Source organism: Geotrypetes seraphini, chromosome 1 (genome assembly GCF_902459505.1).
Source record: "Geotrypetes seraphini chromosome 1, aGeoSer1.1, whole genome shotgun sequence".
Lineage (NCBI taxonomy): Eukaryota > Metazoa > Chordata > Amphibia > Gymnophiona > Dermophiidae > Geotrypetes > Geotrypetes seraphini.
This window is the reverse complement of record NC_047084.1, coordinates 350,116,054-350,137,137: the sequence shown is the minus strand read 5'-3', so window position 1 is coordinate 350,137,137 and position 21,084 is coordinate 350,116,054. Positions and strand designations below refer to the sequence as shown.

Here is a 21,084-nt window from a genome sequence, read left to right as displayed (position 1 = left end):
TTTGGAACGCCATGCCTCAGCATTTAAGAGAGGAAAACGACTTGAGTCGCTTTAAAAGTAATTTAAAAAGTTTTCTTTTCAAAGATGCTTTTAATCTTTAAAATTATGCTTAAATTATATATTAGTTTTCTTCTTTGATTGCACTTTTCCCTGCCTATTGTTCTTTCCATAAATGGTTCTCCTCTGTACTTTAAAACACTGAATTGTAGTTCTGATCCCTCTTACTTCATGTATTAGTCGGTCTGTAAGTCTATTTGTCTAACCCATTATTTTAAATATATGTTTATACTTTTACCAATTTTGTACTTCGCTTAGTAAAACTAAAGAAGCGATTCATCAAACTAAGGGCTCCTTTTATCAAGCCGCGCTAGTAGTTTAACGCGCGTAATACCGCACGCTAAACCGCCTGCCGCGCTAGCCGTTACCGCCTCCCTTGAGCGGGCGGTAGTTTTTAGGCCAGCGCGGGGATTAACGTATGACGAAACCTGTACTGGAAGATCATTCCAGTGATCAACCACCCTTTCGGTGAAGAAATACTTCCTGGTGTCGCCATGAAATTTCCCACCCCTGATTTTCAACGGATGCCCTCTTGTTGCCGTGGGTCCTATAAGAGAAAAAATATCTTCTTCTACCTCGATACGGCCCTTGACATATTTGAGTGTCTCAATCATGTCTCCCCTCTCTCTGCGTTCCTGGAGTGAGTATAGCTGCAACTTACCCAGTCGTTCCTCATACGGAAGATCCTTGAGTCCTGAGACCATCCTAGTGGCCATTCGCCGAACCGACTCAACTCTCAGCACATCTTTTTGGTAATGTTGCCTCCAGAATTGTACACAATATTCCAGATGAGGTCTCACCATGGATCTGTACAACGGCATTATGACTTCAGGCTTTCGGATGACGAAACTTCTACGGATACAGCCCATGATTTGTCTAGCCTTGGATGAAGTATCTTCACTTGATTGGCAGCCTTCATGTCTTCACTAATGATCACTCCCAAGTCTCGTTCTGCTGCAGTCCTTGCTAAGGTCTCACCGTTTAGGGTGTAAGTTCTGCATGAGTTTCTGCAGCCAAGGTGCATGACCTTACATTTTTTGGCATTGAAACTTAGTTGCCAAATTTTTGACCAATGTTCCAGTAAGAGTAGGTCCTGCGTCATACTGTCGGGCACTATGCTTTTGCCTACTATGTTGCATAGTTTGGCGTCATCGGCGAATAATGTAATTTTACCTCAAAGCCCCGCAGCCAAGTCTCTTACGAAGATGTTAAATAGGATCGGGCCCAAGACCGAGCCCTGCAGCACTCCACTGATTACCTCCAATGTTTCGGAGAGGGTACCGTTCTGCATTACCCTCTGAAGTCTACCTCCAAGCCAGTCCCTAACCCATGCAGTTAATATTTCACCTAATCCCATCGAACTCATCTTGCTCAATAACCTGTGGTGTGGGACACTATCAAATGCTTTACTGAAGTCCAAGTACACGACATCCAGGGACTCCCCCATATCCAGCTTTCTTGTTACCCAGTCAAAGAAGCTGATTAGATTGGATTGGCAGGACCTTCCCTTTGTAAATCCATGTTGGTAGGGTTCTCTTAGATTCTCCTCATTCAGGATCGTATCCAATTTGTGTTTGATTAGCGTTTCCATGAGTTTACTCACTATCGATGTGGGACTCACTGGTCTGTAATTCGCAGCCTCCGCCCTGCATCCCTTTTTGTGGAGTGGAATGACGTTAGCCGTTTTCCAGTCCAATGGGACTCTTCCTGTACTCAGGGAAAGATTGAAGAGCACGGATAACGGTTCCGCCAGGACGTCACTCAACTCCCTAAGCACCCTGGGGTGTAGTTTGTCTGGCTTTGTTCACTTTGAGTCTTGATAGCTCATAGTAGACACTGCTGGGCATAAACTCAAAATTTCAAAACGGGTCATCCGAGCTTACCCTTGTCTGCAACTGTGGGCCGGATCCCGGCACCTCGCAGGTGAAGACTGAGCAGAAGTATTCATTTAATAGTTCGGCTTTATCGGAGTCCGATTCTACATAATTCCCGTCTGGTTTCCTAAGGTGTACTATCCCATCTGTGTTTCTTTTTCTGTCACTAATATACCTGAAGAAGGATTTATTGCCCTTCTTAATGTTCTTTGCTAGATTTTCTTCCATTCGGAGTTTGGCCTCTTTGACTGCTGTTTTGACAGCCTTAGACTTGGCCAGATAATCTTCCTTAGTCTCTCGTTTTCCTGATTGTTTGCAGGAGATAAATGCTCTTTTCTTCTTTTTTATGAGGCCATACTGGGATGGACCAAAGTTCCATCAGCTCAGTATCCTGTTTCCAACAGTGGCCAACCCAAGATCCCAAGTAGTAAAACAGATTTTATTCCATTGTTTTTACCCCTATTGTTTTTATTTTATAATTTGAATTTCCCTGAATTCTACTGTTTAAAGGTTCCTCCCTTCTGTTCCTTTTTACATATTACTTTAATTCATTTAGATATCATTTACATAGATGGTGCTCCTATCTGTAAAGTTAGGAATTTCTATGAAATATTCTACATGCTTCTCTCCTCTCCTGCCTGCCCTCCATAGACTTTCCTACCCTCTTCTAACCCCTTCCTCTGTAATGTCACTTAGAGCTTGTATGGGTATGTGCCACGCACAAATGGAAGAAATAAAACAGATTTTATGCTGCTTATCCTAGGAATAAGCAGTGGATTTCCCCAAGCCATCTCAATATTACTCAAGAGTCAAGCCATCCAAACCTTTTTTAAACCCCGCTAAGCTAACTGATTTCACCACATTCTCCGGCAATGAATTCCAGAGTTTAATTACCGGTTTGTTATCTACGACTACCTAGTTGAAAACCACGAAGGGGCCCTTTTACCAAACTGCACGCTTATGCAGGTCTTTCCTGCACACTGAAGCCATTTTTACCATATCAGTAAAATGACCAAAAATTCCATTTTCTCTATTAATTTTCTCATTAACACATTGCCATTAGTGCTTGAGCCCTTAAATATACCTATTGTGGTAGTGGTAAGCGCCTATGCGCTAACCACGCAGTAACTTGTTAGCGACCAGCAATGTAGCTGCAGTAACCAATTAACCTAGACAATTCCCATTCAACACCCCCCAACACACCCGTAGTACTAAAAAAATAAGTATTTTTTTAGCTTGTGGGTAGCACACACACAACAAAATTACCATAGGATGCCTCAGCACACCCCGCAGTAAGCTATTGTACTAGCCTTAATCATCTTACTATTCTAATTACCGATAGAGTTCTCTCCCTACCCTTATGTTTTCTTTTTGCACATCAGTCTAGGTCAACACTTATTTTATATTTATGTACTCTGCTTAGAAATATGACAAGCGGAATAACAAATTTTAAATAAACTTGGAAATACTTTAAGCTGCGGTAACCATGTGTTAGTGCAGCTTAGTAAAATGACCCCTAAGTTTACTGTTGGGTGTTATTGTCTCTTCCTGTAGATCATGGCGTACCATATGGGCAGCAGATGAAAGGTTGTAGAGTCCCACCATTGTAAAGAATATAAGAATAGCCTTACTGGGTCAGACCAGTGGTCTGTCAAGCCCAGTAGCCCGTTCCCACAGTGGCCAATCCAGGTCACTAGCACCTGGCCAAAACCCAAGGAGTAGCAATATTCCATGCTACCAATCCAGGGCAAGCATTGGCTTCCCTATGTCTTTCTCAATAACAGACTATGGACTTTTTTCCTCTGGGAACTTGTCCAAACCTTTCTTAAAACCAGCTACTATATCCGCTCTTACCACAACCTCTGGCAATGCATTCCAGAGCTTAACTATTCTCTGAGTGAAAAATATTTCCTCCTGTTTGTTTTAAAAGTATTTCCGTGTAACTTCGAGTGTCCCCTAGTCTTTGTAATTTTTGACGGAGTGAAAAATCGATCCACTTGTACCTGTTTTACTTCACTCAGGATTTTGTAGACTTCAATCATATTTCCCCTCAGCTGTCTCAGTGGGTTTATATCTTCTTATTCACTGAGGGCCTGATTCTGGAAACTGAGCCTGCCAAGGTAGATGCCTGCAAAATGGGTGCCTCCCAGGTGTCAATCACCGGTAGGTGTTGCATCCAGAATCACGTCTACATTTTGAACAGATGCCTTAAATGTAGGCCATTGTTTTACAGGCCTATATTTAAGGCGTCTGACTCGCACCCAGGCACGCCTACAGCACCAAAGTCCACTTCCATCATAAGTCATGCCTACACCAGCCTTAGGCATCCGTAAGTGGACTTAGGTAGTCTCGAGTCAGACTCCTACATTGTAGGCATTGTTCTCCGCATCAATTTTTTTTAAAATGTGCATTCTTATTGGTCTGTTATGGGCAGCAGGATGCCTACTGCCAGTGGCGTACCAAGGGGTGGGCGTAGGGGGTGGTCCACCCCGGGTGCCAAGCCCTGAGGGGGTGTTCCCGGTCCGGTCCAGTTCCCCCCCCCTGCGCCGGGTGTCGCGTTTGGAAATAGCCTGCAGCAAGATCGCGATGCCAGCGATCTTTGCCTGCTTCGGCTGTTTCCTCCGCCACGGTCCCGCCCCTCCTCTGACGTCAGAGGAGGGGCGGGGCCGCGGCGGAGGAAACAGCCGAAGCAAGCAAAGATCGCTGGCATCGCGCGATCTTGCTGCAGGCTGTTTCCCCAGGGAAATGAAGCGTGGAGGCCGGGGGAATGAGCAGTGCTTCATGGTGGTGGTGGTGGGGCCGAACGGTCCTTCGAGGTAGTGGGGGGTGGCAGGCAGACCTTGTTGAGGTGGGGGAGACAGGCCTTCAAGGGGGACAGGCAGGCCTTCGGGGGGAGTGACAGGCTGTCAGTGGGGGATGCAGGCCTTGGGGGGGGACAGGCCTTCAACGGAGGGCACAGACCTTCAAGGGGGGGACAGGCAGGCAGGCCTTCGAGGGGGGGACAGGCCTTCGAGGGGGGTGTAGGCCTTCGGGGGGGGTGTAGGCCTTCGGGGGGTGCAGGCCTTCGGGGGTGGTGCAGGCCTTCAAGGGAGGGGCAGGCCTTCGATGGGGGTGTAGGCCTTCGGGGGGGTGCAGGCCTTCAAGAGGGGGGGGACAGGCCTTCAGGGGTGGGATGCAGACCTTTAAGGGGAGGACAGGCCTTCAGGGGAGGGGGGGCCCTGGTGTAGAAGTACACGGAGGGAAGGGGGAGGGGTTCAAAGAGACGTGCATATGCCGGACTTTGGGTGGGAAGAAATAATGGGTCTGAAAATAGAGGAGAGAGAGAGAGATGATGGACATGGGTTTTAGGGAGGGAAGAAACAGAAAGGGAGAGAAATTGGACACAAGGGATGGTGTGGAGGGGGGGGGATAGAGATACTGGTTAAAAGAGTAGTTGGGAAAAGAAAGGGAGAGATGGTGGACGGGTGGTGGGGAAGGAGGGAGAGCTGCTGGATAAAAGGGTAGTTAAGAAAAGGTGGATCTGTGGAGGGAGACAAAAAAGGAAAGATGCCAGACATCCGGGGGAGAGAAGGAAAACGGAAGGGGAGGACAGAGATGGCAGATGGATGGTTAGCACGGAGAAAGAAGAAAGAAGGAGACCCTGGCAAGCAAGTTATCAAAAGACAACCAGAGCCTTGGACCAACAAGATTTGAAAAATAACCAGACAACAAAAAGGTAGAAAAACTAATTTTATTTTCTGTTTTGTGATTACAATATGTCAGATTTGAAATGTGTATCCTGCCAGAGCTGGTGTTAGACCGCAAACGTGAGCTAGGATTTAACAGAGAGAGGAAAAGTCCTTTTTGTTTCTTTATTTTATTTACACCACAGCGCCAGTGTGGTTAGGAAAAGCCAAAGGGGGGTGAAAAAGCTATAAAATAAACCTACCAGGATGTTTGAAAAAAAAAAAACACCCAATTGGGCAGGAAAATTGAATCGATAAACCAATTTACCAGGCTGAATTGAATCGAAATTTTTTTTCCTGAATCTGGCAGCACTAGTTTGTGCTACTGTCTTAGACTTTAGGACCTGGGATTGGGGAGAGATGGCATCCTCAGTACTTTATAATGCAAGTGAAATGAGGATTTGGTCAGATTTTTGAAGGGTCTGCACTCTGCAGAAGAAAAATATTGTATAGGCCGGGGACATGAGACAGCAGGAAATGGGAACTTTTTTCCTTCTATTTTTGTGAATGGAAAGGCTGAAAATGTCAGAGAGTTCAGTTAAAATATGTGCTTTATAAGAAAATATAATAATGTGTTTTATAAAGTTTATAGCATTGCTGGCCTACCCGGTGAGGTGTTCCTAGTGGTGGTGGTGGCAGCGTGTCAATGTGTTGAGAGGAAGAGGTGATCTGGGAAATTCTGCTGAGTAAACTCCGGGCCCATTCCCACCCCCCAGTTAGTCCACTCCACTCAACTGGTTCACACACTGAGTGGGTCTTTGGGTGTTGTGCCTGGGTAGTTGTTTTGGGATCTCTTCCAGTGGTTTGTCAGCATCTCCTTCTGGTCCAAGGAAGGAAACTTTATTAACCTTAGCACTGACCTACAGAATATGCTTGTAACAGCGCTGCTTGTGTGGCATTAGTCTATGTAGTGATCGAAAGAAAAAACCAGACCTTTGCACATTTTTGCACTATATGGTGGGTGTATGAGGAGATTCACATTTCCTGCACAGCTAAGTCCGTGTGAAGTTACCTTGTGCTGTATTTGACATCTAGCAAAGTCTCTGTTTGGAAGGAAAGATCTCAGCTTAAAAATGAAGTGGCCAGAAGTTATGGTAAAAGCAGATACTGTAGCTGGTTTTAAGAAAGGTTTGGACAAATTCCTGGAGGAAAAGTCCATAGTCTGTTATTAAGACATGGGGGAAATATCTGCTTGCCCTGGATCGGTAGCATGGAATGTTGCTAATCTTTGGGTTTTGACCAGGTACTAGTGACCTGGATTGGCTTCCATGAGAATGGGTTACTGGCAGTGTTCCCTCTAAGCGGGCGGGTGTTGTGAGCAAACTTTTTTCACCGTGAGCCAAAAATATCGGGCGCCAGCAAGTTATGAGCCAACTCGCCCGATTCTCCTCTCGCCGCCCTGCCATCTGCCGTACGCCTCTTCCGATCGTGCGCTGTGACGAGAAACGTGTGCGCTGCGATGTAATATTTTGTGCGCCAGCGCACGCCAGCGCAGCTTAGCGGGAACACTGGTTCAAATGGTTTTATTTATTTCCCCAAATTTATTTTTGTTATACGCATTGAAAATATTTGATATTGCGTTTAAATCAAAATCTCAATAAACTTGAAACGAGTGCCCGTGAGATTGTGGGAGGGTTAAATACTCAAAACTTAGAAGTTTTTGCTACGCCAGCTTTCTGGTATCTTTACATGCAGTGGCGTACCTAGCATATGTAACATCCGGGGCCCATCATTTTTTGGCACCCCCCCCATCTGTAAGAAAAACATGATTTTTAGTAACAAACCACACGTCACACATGAGTACCTAGGAAAAGGCAGCATCTTACATATTGCAGTGAGCAGTACATCAATACACCCATTGTAAAACTAAACAAGCCAGACCAGCACAGATCAATCCTACACCGTCAATCCTAACAGAAAACCATGTCTTTCGAACACACAGAACACAGAAAACACCTTCGCCTAGTAAGGAATATGTAATCACAAACTAACCCCTCCCTCTTTTACAAAACTGTAGTGTGGATTTTAGCTACGGAGGTAACAGCTCTGATGCTCATAAAATTCTGAGCATCAGAGCTGCTACCACCAAGGCTGGTGCTAAAAACGCTTCACAGTTTTGTAAAAGGGGGGATAAAATAAAAATACATAGACAAAGGTTAAATTGAACCAGCAAGAAGCTGGACTCTGCATACAATGCTTCACAGAAACAGTGACACATGTCTCCTAAAGCAATAAATAAATAGAAATTTTTTTCTACCTTTGTCTTCTGTGGTTTCTCCTTTCCTCATCTTCTTGTAACTCTCTTCCTTCCATCCACTGTCTGCCGTCTCTCTTCCCCTATATGGCATCTTCTCTCCTTCTATGCCCCTTCCAGAAACTGTATGCCTCCCCCTTCCATCTCTCCTTTCACCCCATTGGTCTGGCATCTCTCTCCTCGCCTTCCCTCTCCCACACCTCTCCTCATAGTCTGGTATCTCCCCTTCCCTGATTCTCTGGCATCTCTCTCCTTTCCTTTTCTTCCATCTTTCGCTCCCCCTCCATGCTCTCACATCTCCCCCTTCCTTTTCCCTTAGACTGGCATACCTTCCTCCTACGCTCCAAGCCCTGGCATCTCCTTTAATTCCCTCCCTCATCTTCCTTCTCCCTCCAGCTGGGTACCGCAACACTCTTCCCTGCAGCTCTGCACTTCCCCACAATTGCCATGCTTCGGTTCCTCTTCTTCCTTCCTTCCTCCCCCCCCCCCCGCGGGACCCTGCGGCACCATCAACTCTTACTCCCTCTAATGTCGGCCCTGCAGCTCCAGACTTCCTCGCACCTTCTCCCCTCCCCCTTTGGATCGCTATTATTTTAAATGTTATAGCCGCGGAGCTGTATCCATCAGTGGAGATGTCTAACCTCGGCCTGCCCCGGAACTCTTACTACAGCAGCCGCCCGTCTAGGCAGGAACAGGAAGTCACTGTTGCAGTAAGAGTTCCGGGGCAGGCCGAGGTTAGACATCTCCACTGATGGATACAGCTCCGCGGCTATAACATTTAAAATAATAGCGATCCAAAGGGGGAGGGGAGAAGGTGCGAGGAAGTCTGGAGCTGCAGGGCCGACATTAGAGGGAGTAAGAGTTGATGGTGCCGCAGGGTCCCGCGGGGGGGGGGGGGGAAGGAAGGAAGAAGAGGAACCGAAGCATGGCAATTGTGGGGAAGTGCAATCCCCCCAATGCGTCCCCTTACCTTACCGACGCGTGTGTGCGCTGTGAAGAGAAACTTTGCGCTGCGATGTAATATTTTGTGCGCGAGCGCAGGCCAACGCAGCTTAGCGGGAACACTGGTTACTGGGCATGATGGACCATTGGTCTGACCCAGTTAGGCTATTCTTATGTTATGTTCTCATCTGTAGGGGCCTTTGTTTTCACTTCTTATTTTAATGTATTTTTTTTTCTGAGAACTTATCAGTGTTTATTATAATGGGAACAAAAATGGAAGAGAATTAATGTGTGTTGAATGGGGGGGGGGGGTAACTAATTTCTTCAGCTAAATAATTCAATCCACCTCAACCAGACATAGGAGAACTCACGCACCATTCACACACCCTCCAACCAAAAACGTCAAAAGAAAAAAACAGTTCGACAACCTCCTAGCCATTCGAGCTGCAACACTCGACCCCCAACTCTACAACCTATTGACCTCGACCACAAACTACAAAACCTTCAAAAAAGAAATAAAAACCCTTCTATTCAAAAAACACATAAAACCGAACTAACACAATCAGAACTGTCCCAAGCATCACCTGCAACTACTCCATATGTACTTCTGATGTCATGACAATTCAGACATAATTTATGTTATGTTTGGATTAATGGTTACATATATGAGGTTCAATAAAAGAAAATTTTCCCTGCCTGTTTCTATTATCACCATTTATTCAGTTTCATGGTTATTACAAAAAATATTTTTTTACATGGGGGGGGGGTGTCAAAAAATTATGGGCCCCGGGTGCCACATACCCTAGGTACGCCACTCCCTACTGCCACCTACAATTGGGATGCCATTCTGAAAATCAGACCCTGAGTTTTCCAGGATGTTCGTGCTCACCATTTTTTTTAAATGAGCGGGACAGCATTTGTTCTTCTGTGAGGATCCCAGATTTTGTCAGCTGCCCACCCCCCCTCAGCGAGAGATGACCTGCATTATACCTTGGAGAAGCCATATCTTTTAAAGGTTTATTCCTAAATCATGTTGCATATTGGGGAGGCTTTACTAGTCTCATTTCAAAATAAATATATAAATCAACTATCATAATATGTTTAAAAGAAAAAAGCTGAACTGCAGCTGTACGCTTCAGCTTGTCAACAAATATTTATGAGGTGAGCGTAATATTATAACGGTTAGAGCAGTGAAATACATCCTGTGCAGGAAAGTGGTAGAAGAGCCTGCGACTGTTAATGCCAGTTGAATGTTAATGTCTCCTAAACCAGGGAATATGACACTTGCTCTGCTTAATGTTGCTTTTGCTGGCTGCAGTGATTGAGGAGCAGCAGGGATGCCAGTTTCCAAATAGCTTAGTGTGACTGGGGCTTAACCTGAAACCACACACGACGATGCCCTGTTCTCATCATTTTATATAGCACGTTGCGCTGGGCTGTGGAATAAAGGAAAGAGGGTGTCATTCCTTGTCTCTCCCCTTCTAGCCAATAATTTCCTGCTTTCATTTTACATTTACTAGGCATGAGAAAAGCTGTTCAGCACATATCACAACAAGAAACTCAAATCTAGGTGGGGTCTGATTCACTAATCACAACAACAAAAAAATTTACTCTCTACGCTTGATAAATCTCTCTAATTTTTCAATTATGGTTCAAAATATCAACGTGATGGAATCGTTGATATCTTTAAATGGAGTCTCTCAGTTTCCAGGGCTCCAGTCTATGTAAGGAAAAACCTCAGATCCCGGGTCACTGCCAGCAATTTGACTTCAGCTTGCAAACCACTTTGGGACAATCCTCATTGGTTTATCCTCCACCTCCTTCAAATTTTTTTTATAGATTTCAAACACATATTCATATGATTTATATAAATTCAAGACAATTCTCTAGAAGTACTTAGCTCTTTCGGACAAAGGCCGCCCGCTTTCACTTTAGCTGCATCAGAGCTCTGGACAAGAATGTCTGCAAATTCAATCGGCAGCTGTTTCTCTCTGCTCACTGCGTTCCCAAAGTGGTTTGCAAGCTGAAGTCAAATAGCTGGCAACAACCTGGGATCTAAGGTTTTTCCTTTCATAGACTGGAGCTCTGTAAGAGCAGAGACTCCATTTAAAGCAGTGGTCTGAAACTTGCGGCCTGCGGGCCACATGCGGCCCGCCAGGTACTATTTTGAGGCCCTTGGTATGTTTATCATCATCACAAATAAAACAGTTTCTTGATCATATGTCTCTTTAGCTATAAATTACAATATTAAGACTTAGCCAAAAGGAGAGAACGTGAACTCTCAGGCCTTGAGCATGCGCAGATGCTCAAGGCCCAGCAAGAAGAGGAGGCAGATCTTCAGGCACCGGCACCAACCCACAGGACATGCCGGTGCCGGTTCTCAGGCCCAGAAGACGGTAAGAAGCGGCGGTGGGGTGCCCAATCGCGGCGGGGGGGGGGGGTGCTTGTAAATTGAGCCACGCTCGGTTTCTGAGGCGCCAATTTTGCGAATGTTTTGCTCGTCTTGCAAAACACTCGCAAACCGGTACACTCGTAAACTGAGGTACCACTGTATAAAGATTTTTACCTCATGCAAAATTGTCATTTCTTTAATAAGACATTAACTATTTTTTTTCTGAGGCCCTCCAAGTACCTACAAATCCAAAATGTGGCCCTGCAAAGGGTTTGAGTTTGAGACCACTGATTTAAAGATATCAACTATTCTATCACGTTGATATTTTGAACCATAATTGAAAAATTATAGAGATTTATCAAGTGTAGAGAGTAGATATTTTGTTTTGGAATCAGTATTCTCTCACAAAGCCTGTCTATAGTAATTACTTGTCTGAATCACTAATCCCCAGGTTCTATAAATGTTTCCTTTCCTATCAGATATTATAGTTCTTTTCCTGTTTTATGATTCTGTATTTTAATTATTGTACTGTTCACTGCTTTGACATTTCCCACGAAAGGCAGTTTATTAAAACCAATAAACCACAGAGTTAGGCACATAATTGCATGCCTGGTTATAGAATAGGGCTCAGTTACGTGTGTAACATAATTAGCTAATTTGAATATAGAATAGGGTCAGTTACGTGTGTAACATAATTAGCTAATTTGAATTTAATTGGGGCTAAGTAGCAATTAGCATTAACAAGCATTAATCACTAATATGTAAACTGAAAGACGGTGTATCAAGTCCCACTCTCCCCTTCCCCCATTTATCAACTGCGCACGTAACTGACTTATGCTACCGTTCTGAATACTGTGGGGTCGATATTTAGCGGGCAGCATGGTGATCACCTGCTGCTGGTACTGATTCTAGATATTCAATGCCAGGCCATTTCTGGCGACCAGCATTGAATATCTGGGGGGGTTTTTTTGTTTTTTGGTTTTTTTTAAGACAGACCATCTGATAACAGGTTAGCCAATATTCAACGTTAACTGGCCATTGGCTAGCACATAAAGATAGGACTGCTATTTATGCGGTCTTATCTATGTGCTAATCCTACCCTGGCATCCTGTTTGTCTGTCTTGACTGTTTAGATTGTAAGCTCACAGGAGCAGGGAGTGTCTCCTTTGTGACTTGTAGAGCACTGCATAATGTACATCTGATAGCGCTCTAGAAATAATAGTAGTGGTAGTAATAACCTTGCATTGTGAGCGCTGAATATAACTGTCGTCTGGTTAATTTTCCCACGCTGCCCTAAGGCACTGGCAGCAATGTAGCTGGAGAACTCCTGCTCAGCATAGAGGGAACAGTGAATTTAAATTTTGCAACGCTATCAATATAAGACTTGAAAACATGCGGGTGATGACAGTGGCATAGCAAGGGTGAGCGGCGCCCCTCCCGCACCCCCTGCTGTGTGTGCGTGCCCCTTCCCCGTACCTTTTTAACGTTGGCGCAGGCAGCCACCAACTTGCTACCCGTGTCGGCTTCAGCGCTCTCTCTGGTGCCACTTTCCAGGCGCGGGTCCCAGAAGTGATGTCAGAGCGCTGAAACCGACATGGGCAGCGAGTTGGTGGCTGCTCACACCAAAGTTAAAAAGATGCAGGGGAAGGGAAGGGGTGCGCACGTGGCAGGGGGAGGAGTGGGAAGGGGGGAAGAGAGGAGGAGGAAGAGTGACGCGCCTCAAGCAAGATGGCACCTGGGGCGGACCACCCCCCTTACTACGCCACTGGATGAAGAATTTATAAACTCAGTACCTGCCGGGCCCATAACTTATTCTAGAACTGGGAATCTTCTTTTAGGTATCTCAGTGTTGCACGGTGAGAGACCATTCTAGAATGAAACCTGTGCACACAGATTCCATTAAAGAACACTAGCATAACCCAGTATCGCTGTGCGTTACATTTAGGTGCCCGCAATTACACCAACTATAGATCTGTTGTAACTGCAGGTGCCCAAACGTGGCAAGTGCAGACATAACGCACGTTATTCACTATGTTACACCCGTAGATGGAAGCTCCATCCATGTGAACACCTCTTGTATTTATTTATACACTATGAGGTAAATTCTATATATAGCGCTGAAAATTCAGTGCCCAAAAAAGTGCATGCTAAGCGTTATTCTATAAAGAGAGCTCCAATTTGGGTGCTATTTATAGAATATACGTAGCGCCAAGTTCCATGGCAGAGTTATAAGCATGGGTATTTAATCCAACTGAAACATGGTGTAATTTCCCCACACCTAACTTAGGTGTGGATCATGCATATTCTGTAACAGTGTGCAAAAAAATCGATGGAATACCCACGACTTGCCCTTTCCCCTCCCATGGTCTTGCTTCCTTTACGGATCCGCACAGTACACACCCCACTTGGTAGAATACACCTAAAAAGATGCATGCATAAATTCTAATTCGTGCCAATAATCACTTCTTGCTACCCAATTATTGACACCCTGCTCTTACCCGGTGCGTCCTGGAATACACTAAGAAGGGCCAAAGCACCATATAAGGGAAAAAAGTCCTTTATGATACTTAGACCCTGCCCTGTGTATCCCAGGATGCACCACGCAGGGCCACCATTTTGAACAGTGTCAGGCGGGATGATCAGGTCAGGTTGGAGGGGTTGGCAGTCCATTGGACCACTAGGGCCAGTAGCAGTTAAGCGGTTGGACCCAGCCCTGGTGGGTCTGCATGGGCTCAAGTAAGGGACTGGCATGTCCTAGCATGCTTTTTGGTTTTTGTACTTGATTTTCCTTTAAGTGCCTGAGCCAATCAGTGTTCAGGCACTGACAGGAAAGTTAGCTCAGAGTAATGAGCAGCAAATTACTGCTGCAATTTTAACATGACATGAATTTGCATGCTAATTATTTTGAACATGCTACGCTGACTTTTCAGCACTGCATTTGCGGTAGAGCTTCCTCTACCATGAATCTTTTGAGCATGGGCCCATAAGTGCACAAATAGCCCAAATCATATTTAGTGAGGATAAGGAGAGTCCACAATTTTAGCTGTGGGCTATTAAGCTGGCTGAACTGCTGACATAGCGAGGATTTGAGGATGAAAAAGGGGAAGGGATGAATGGGTTGTCAGGTCGGTGTCGGGGTAGGATGTAAGAATGGGGAATGGATGGGATAGGAAGTCATGTTAAGAGAGTGACAAAGAGGTAAAATAGAAGTTTGACTTAGTTACTATAAAAAGTTTGGGAAATGGAATGGCCTATGGATTCTGATTGCAGGTAGGGCAGGGGGCAAGAAGGAAAGAAACATAAAGAAAAGGAGTATTTGGGGGTTTTGGGTTTGGGGCTGAAACAAGATGGTGCCGGCGTGGTAGCAGTGAGATCGATCTGTTCCACATAACCTTGCGATTTTACCTCTGGGAATTCTTTATTTTTCTGAGTTTCCTGATGCTGCACACAAAACGCACGGGCTTTTTCGGGGTGGACCCCTCTTTGCCCCGACAAGCATCGTTGGACAGATTTTTCACTAGCTCGCTGGCTAGTACAGAGGGTAGAAGCCCAGTGGTTACTCTGGCGGAGGGAGCCGCCAGAGTCTTGGGACTTGAGACCTCGTTATCCCCTCCAGCGGCCCGACTACCATCGAATCCAGCATCAGAGGACGTGGTGCTCGCAAGTACGGAGGACCGGACGAGTCAGTCGGCTATGCGCAGTGGGGGGCTCCATGCTCTTGAGAATGCTGAGTTTTCAACTGGACAAGTGGAGGAAGATATCCGCACTCCACCGGTGACATTGGAAAATCTATGGACTATCCTTCAGAAGCTAGAAGTAGCAACAGCGAAGACAGTAGGTGTTATCTCGGCTATACTGGGTAAAATTGATACATTATCAGCATCTGTGCAAACTATTCAAACTGAAACAAATTTTAAATTTGATCAAATGAATGCTGAGATTGCCTCTATACAGAAACTCTCAGGTACCTTCGTAAAAGAGAGAATGTATTTACAAAGAAAAATTGAATCTTTAGAAAATTATAATAGAAGGTTCAACCTGCGAGTGTTGAATTTTCCTAAGTCTTCTACATTTACCCCTTTGGATATGTTTAAAAAATATTTAATGGAGAATTTAAAATATACTTCAGATGCTATTCCCACTATTAATATGATATTTTATTGACCAAGGAAGAAGAGTAAATTACCGTCTCAAAGCACTCATGCTGACAATTTACAACAGATTGACTTTAATAATATTACAGATATACTGGAAACCTCACATGAAATACTGTAATAGAATATCGAGGGACATTGTTAATTTCATTTGTTTTTGAGCAGGATTTGAATGCCTTAATGCAGGGGTGTCCAATGTCGGTCCTCGAGGGCCGCAGTCCAGTCGGATTTTCAGGATTTCCCCAATGAATATACATGAGGTCTATTTGCATGCACTGCTTTCATTGTATGCTAATAGATCTCATGCATATTCATTGGGGAAATCCTGAAAACCCGACTGGATTGCGGCCCTCGAGGACCGACATTGGACACCCCTGCCTTAATGAGAATGTTCTTTCGCAACTCTAATATTCAATTTTTGGTCAAAAAATATGGAAATTCCCAGATGTTACTAAATCTACTCAGGATCGTAGAAAATTGTTTTTGGATATGAGGGAAGAGGTAAAAAATTTGGGAGCTACTTTTCTGTTAAATTATCCATGTAAGTATAATATTAGATATGCCGGGACTAAATATCTTTTCTTCGAAGATTCTTGGATATGAATAAATTATCTTAACATCTTAGTTTTCTTTATTAAAGGCTGCTTTATAAAAATTTAGCCGGGAATGTTTTCATGTTAAGCCTTGTTTGTTAAATAGTTGCTTGAATTATTTAGAGCTCCCTATCTTATCTTATACTGTTTCTCTGTGCTCTTTATTTTGAGGACACATAAGAGTTTAAATTTGGTGATAAAATAATATACCTATGTGAACAATTTAAGTTGAATATTGATTTATGATATATTATCCATAACTTTGTTAATTTTCTTCTAACACAGGTATTATTTTTATTAGAAATTATGATTCGCATACTCTGTTTTGCTGTAACAAGAGGATTTCTTGTGTATTGTTTGTAAAATTAATAAATAAAAGAAAAAAAAAAAGGAGTATTTGGAAGTTTGGGTGGTTTTTGGATGGAGGTCTCAGAGGTAAGATGAGAGAGTGTGGGGAGGATGGGTTTATCAAGAATTTGTTTTTCCCATCCTTCCCTCTCTTTGTATTCTGGGTTGGAGTAGTTGGTTTCTTAGGCTTGTTTCTTTGGTCTTAGGGTGATAGTTTGGGGGAGAAGGGAGGTTGCAACTGTGGGAATGGAGGGGGTGAAGTCCAAGGAACCAAGTAGTTTGGGGAAGAAAAAATAGCATCCAAGTGGCGTGGGGTGGGAATTGCTCATTTGTGATACCACCATGAGCAGAGATGAGGGCTTGGCATCACCACAAGACACTTGTTACTTAAATGGTTATTTTATTAGAACTTAGCCGGTTTTGTATGGGGCTAAGGTCAATACCAACTAGCTCAAAAGGGGGAGGGGGGATGAGTAGTTTGTTGGGATGTGATAGGCTGCTCTGGTGGAGGGGGGTTGAGAGAATTGATTGGTAAAGTTTCATTTATTGTTGAATTGTTAATTAAAGCTGTGACCAAAATTCCTGCCAATAAATATATAGTAGATTAATTTTTATTCTTATGTACATTGTGTGCGCATAGAAGCAGTGTGAGTGTCAAGGTTACAATAACATAGGAACACAGTAAATGATGGCAGATAAATATAAAGACCAGCATGCTCAGAAAGGTGGGCTGAATTGCACCTGCCACTCTGTGCAAGTTACCCATTTATATGCCTTTATTCCCGTCTCAGTGCAGATTGTGTGTTTTTCCTTACTGCTGTAAAAAGTGCCAGTACAGTAGAATCTCAGTTATCTGGCACCCACGGGGATTAGTGGATACTGGATAACTGTTTGGTCAATTGAGTGTGTTAGAAACCCCCCCCCCTAAAGCACTAGCACGGCAGCGGTCCTGAGCTGCAAAGCCCTGCTCCCTCCCTCAAGCCCCGAAGTGGCAGAAGTAGGTAACAGTCCTGAGCTGTGACCTCCTTTGCTCCTTCCCTCCCTCCTTCTCTCCCTTCCTTACCCGATTGCAGCCGGTAAGCAGGAGGCAGCCTCAAAACAGGCTGACAGGGCCAGCCCTGACAGGGCCTTTCCTCTGATGCATCGGAAGTGACGCATCAGAGGAAAGGCCCCTGCCAGGGCTGGCTGCGAGCAACCTGTTTTGAGGCTGCCTCCTGCTGACCAGCTCAGGTAAAGAAGGGAAAGGAGGGAGGGAGCAAGTGGCTCAGAACTGCTGCCTGCTTCTGCCACTTCAGGGCTTGAGGGAGGGAACAGGGCTATGCGATTCAGGACCACTGTCACGCTGGTGCTTTGGGATGGGAAGGAGGATTTGTAGCTGCTTTGGGGCTTAAGGGAGGGAGAATTTGTGGCTCAGAACACTGCTGCTAGTGCTTGAGGAGACTTTTTTTTCACACTGGTGATATTTTTGCAGTTGTATGAGAGTCCTGGTTAACTAAAACCCTGTTAACTGAGACTACTGTATTTCTCTTCTACTTTTCATTGTGCTGTTCTTCAGAATAATTGTAGCTATGCTTTTTCCTTCATTCTAGGGGCGGTGTATTAACTTCTCTCGGGTGCAGTCTTCTCAGTAAAGAAGAACAGAAAGCTGGAAAGCTTCCAAAGTCACCTTTTAACCAAAGAAAGACACCAAAGCACTTCTGTGAATTCACAGGACAGCCTTATGCCTCTCAGCCCAGCTCAAAACATTTCCTGCTGGTTCTTAGGTTTTGTGTCCACCTGTTCACCCAGCCATAGTGGCAACCCCCCTTATCAGCTGTTCCACCATCTACCGTTCAGCTTATGAGAATTACTGGGGTTGATCTCAGATTTCCAAAAAGGGATGCAAAGTTCTACGCCTTCAATGACTTCTAACCAAATGTAAGGTTGAGCAAAGAAATGGATCTTCCCACCTTCTTCCCCACAAGATATGCCCAGACTGAACAAATGAGAAAGGATGACAAATATTCTGGATACTATCAGATAAAACAGTTTAGCTAATGGTCTAGTTCTTTTTTATAAGGCCCCTTCTATCTGAAAAAAGATTCCTCTTTTTTTATAAGGGCTGAGGGGAATTACATGACATTCAGGAGATTGTTAGAAACTTATCAGTTCAAGAACTTTTGGATAATGTTGAGGGATGTCTTCTTGTTGTAATTGTTTAACTGGGTTTCTTCCTAGTGAAATGCTATTTTTTGCTGTAATCCGCTATGAACTCTATGGGGTATAGGCGGAATATAAATCACAATGTAATGTAATGTGATATCATGCCATTTGGTGGCGATGTTCCATTGTCTAGATATGAAAGCAGGAATAATATCAGAAACAGAGACTGATAACCAAAGGTGAAGGGTACAGATTTCCTCCTGGCTAACATATACAAACATGTTTCATTGCCTTGTATCCCCAAATCCTTCCATGCCTCCCTTGATTGCATTCTGACTTACAGGAACCTTTTGACTGGAAGTTGTGCCTTGCTAACACTGAAAAAAAATGTATGAGAATGTGGTAGCCAGGACACCTCAAGAAAGTGGTAGCAGAAAGACTTTGCTCTTTAGTTGCTGAGCACACCTTTCCTTCATTATGCACCGGAGACAGTAAGACGATTAGTAGAGTGTCACTCTGCAGGAAGACAGCATGTAACCAGAGGTCTTCAGTATACTTTGAGGGACCGATGCCTTGAGACCTTGACACTGTGTGGCTAGTAGATTTTCCGGTTTTCCACATTCAGAGTTCAGAAGCACATAAAACAGCCTTAACCATAAGGAGGCTGATTTGATGGTGATGTTGTTTATGCCTAGAAAAAAAAAATACAACAGTAGCCTCAAAGCTAGTGTCTCAGAGGTCCCCCCTCCTCTCCCCCTTCCAAATCTCCAAGGGCTTTTCAGCGTCACAAGCCAGCAACTCTCTTTGCCTGAGAATTTCAAAGTTTAATTAATATAATTAAAGGGAACAGCAAGCAGCAGCCTGTGAAGATTTCGCTCATCTTTTTTATGCCTTTTGACATTGAATGACCTATTACTGTACGCATTACTTGGATTTTGAGGGGCACTGTGTCTTGGCTAGCATTGAAGAGTAGTGAAAAAGGCCTTCCTTTCATCAATTTAGGCTTTGCTCTCATAAGGGTGCTGGCCCTTACCATGCACTGCCTTGTTATTTTCTTCAAGCTCAAAAATAAAATATTACACTGTTTTTGTCATGTCAACAATTCCAAATGATGTTAGCGTGAGTGGAACGGACTGTGGGGGGGAGAAAAGAGGCGGCATCTGAAGAAAAAGGCTCAAATGATCTAGTCACTTTTGATACTGTACTTCAGATACAATAGGGATATTCGAATCGAAACCTGACAAGGCGCGCCTGCTTTGATGGGAACTGGTAGAGACAATGACCAGTGGCTGGGTCAGTGGAATGTCTCTCTGCGAGCAGAAAGGCTTATGAAGTGACACTAAAGATAAGTTCAACAACTATCATATATGAGAGAGAAAGGCGAGCATTTCACATTTGGTAGGCATCCATATACGCAAGATGGGAAGAGCGATGCAAAGCGTCCTGCTCTAATTAAACCTCTAATTATTTTTTAATGCTCTCTCCAAAAATTGCGAGAGAGATAATTCTCTTGGTCTCCATGCCATTCTGGGGCACTACCAAAGACGCCTCAGATGTCTGTGCATCCACTTGCATAATTATTGTGCTTGAGTTTATGTCCTTGGCTTGTCCAAAGCTAATAAGTGCATGTAGACTGAAAATAAAATATATACTGATGTTGGCTTCAGCGGTTGCTTGGTTTCCTTCCACTTTTATCACAGGGCTAAAACAGTTGTGCTGAGTTTCTTGTCTCCTCTCCCGTCCACTTGGAAAGCACACCCACCAGTCTGTGGCATGGCATGATTGATGAAAAAGGCATATCACCTGCTAATGCCAGGGGGCTTGCACCCATTCATCAGTTCTTTGAAATGCGTGATTCTGTCTGTCAGAGGAAATGATAACTGATTGTAACAGGTTTCCGGGTCTTGCCACGTCTGTGTAGAAAGAACCGACGTTTCAGCCCTCAAAATCAAAGGAAAACAGGGCTTTTGAAGAAATGATATGCCATTACTGATATTACTACTACTTTCTATAAGTGGTTATATGCAAATTATTCCTATATAAGTGCTGGGTGATAAAAAGACCAAAGTCTGATTCTGCTTTGCTAGAAGCCACATAGGACTGTTTCCTTTTTGTACCTGAATAAATTAATGTAAACCATTCTGAGCTCCCTTGGGAGAACAGTATAGAAAATTGAATAAATAAATAATAAATTATTTTTTATTAAAGTTAAACTGAAAAGTGGATCTTCCTTAAGTGACCTTCCTTTTCTATAACTGTTCTGGAGCAGAATAGCCTTAACCAGTTAAGACTATGTTGTGATATGAAATGAAGTTTTTTGTGTACATACTTTGAAGTCCTGTGTGTTGCTTCTGAATATGTAAATAAATTTAAAAGAATAAAATGATCAGTTCTGTTAAACTGGTCTCCCATATCTGCCATCAGAAACATCAATAGAAGACTGCATTGGGTGGTAAACAGACACTGACTGTTGAGGAGCAGAGTTGCCATGTTTGGTGTAAATAGGATGCAATAATGAAAAAAAAAATAAGTCTAATGCATATAATTGCTGCACCCAGAAAGGAAGAGAACGTACTGAATATATTTATGTATGTTTTAAACCT

General features: G+C 43.9%; 1 protein-coding gene across 1 annotated transcript in view; it reads left to right on the top strand.

Moving 5' to 3' along the window:
• Positions 1-20,704, top strand: part of ANTXR2 (ANTXR cell adhesion molecule 2) — a 425,705-nt gene extending 405,001 nt beyond the window's left edge. The window contains exon 17 of the mRNA XM_033963685.1: positions 17,929-20,704. Coding sequence (XP_033819576.1) covers positions 17,929-17,970 — 42 coding nt within the window. The 3' untranslated portion in view covers positions 17,971-20,704. The remainder of the gene's footprint in view (positions 1-17,928) is intronic.
• Positions 20,705-21,084: the final 380 nt, after the last annotated feature.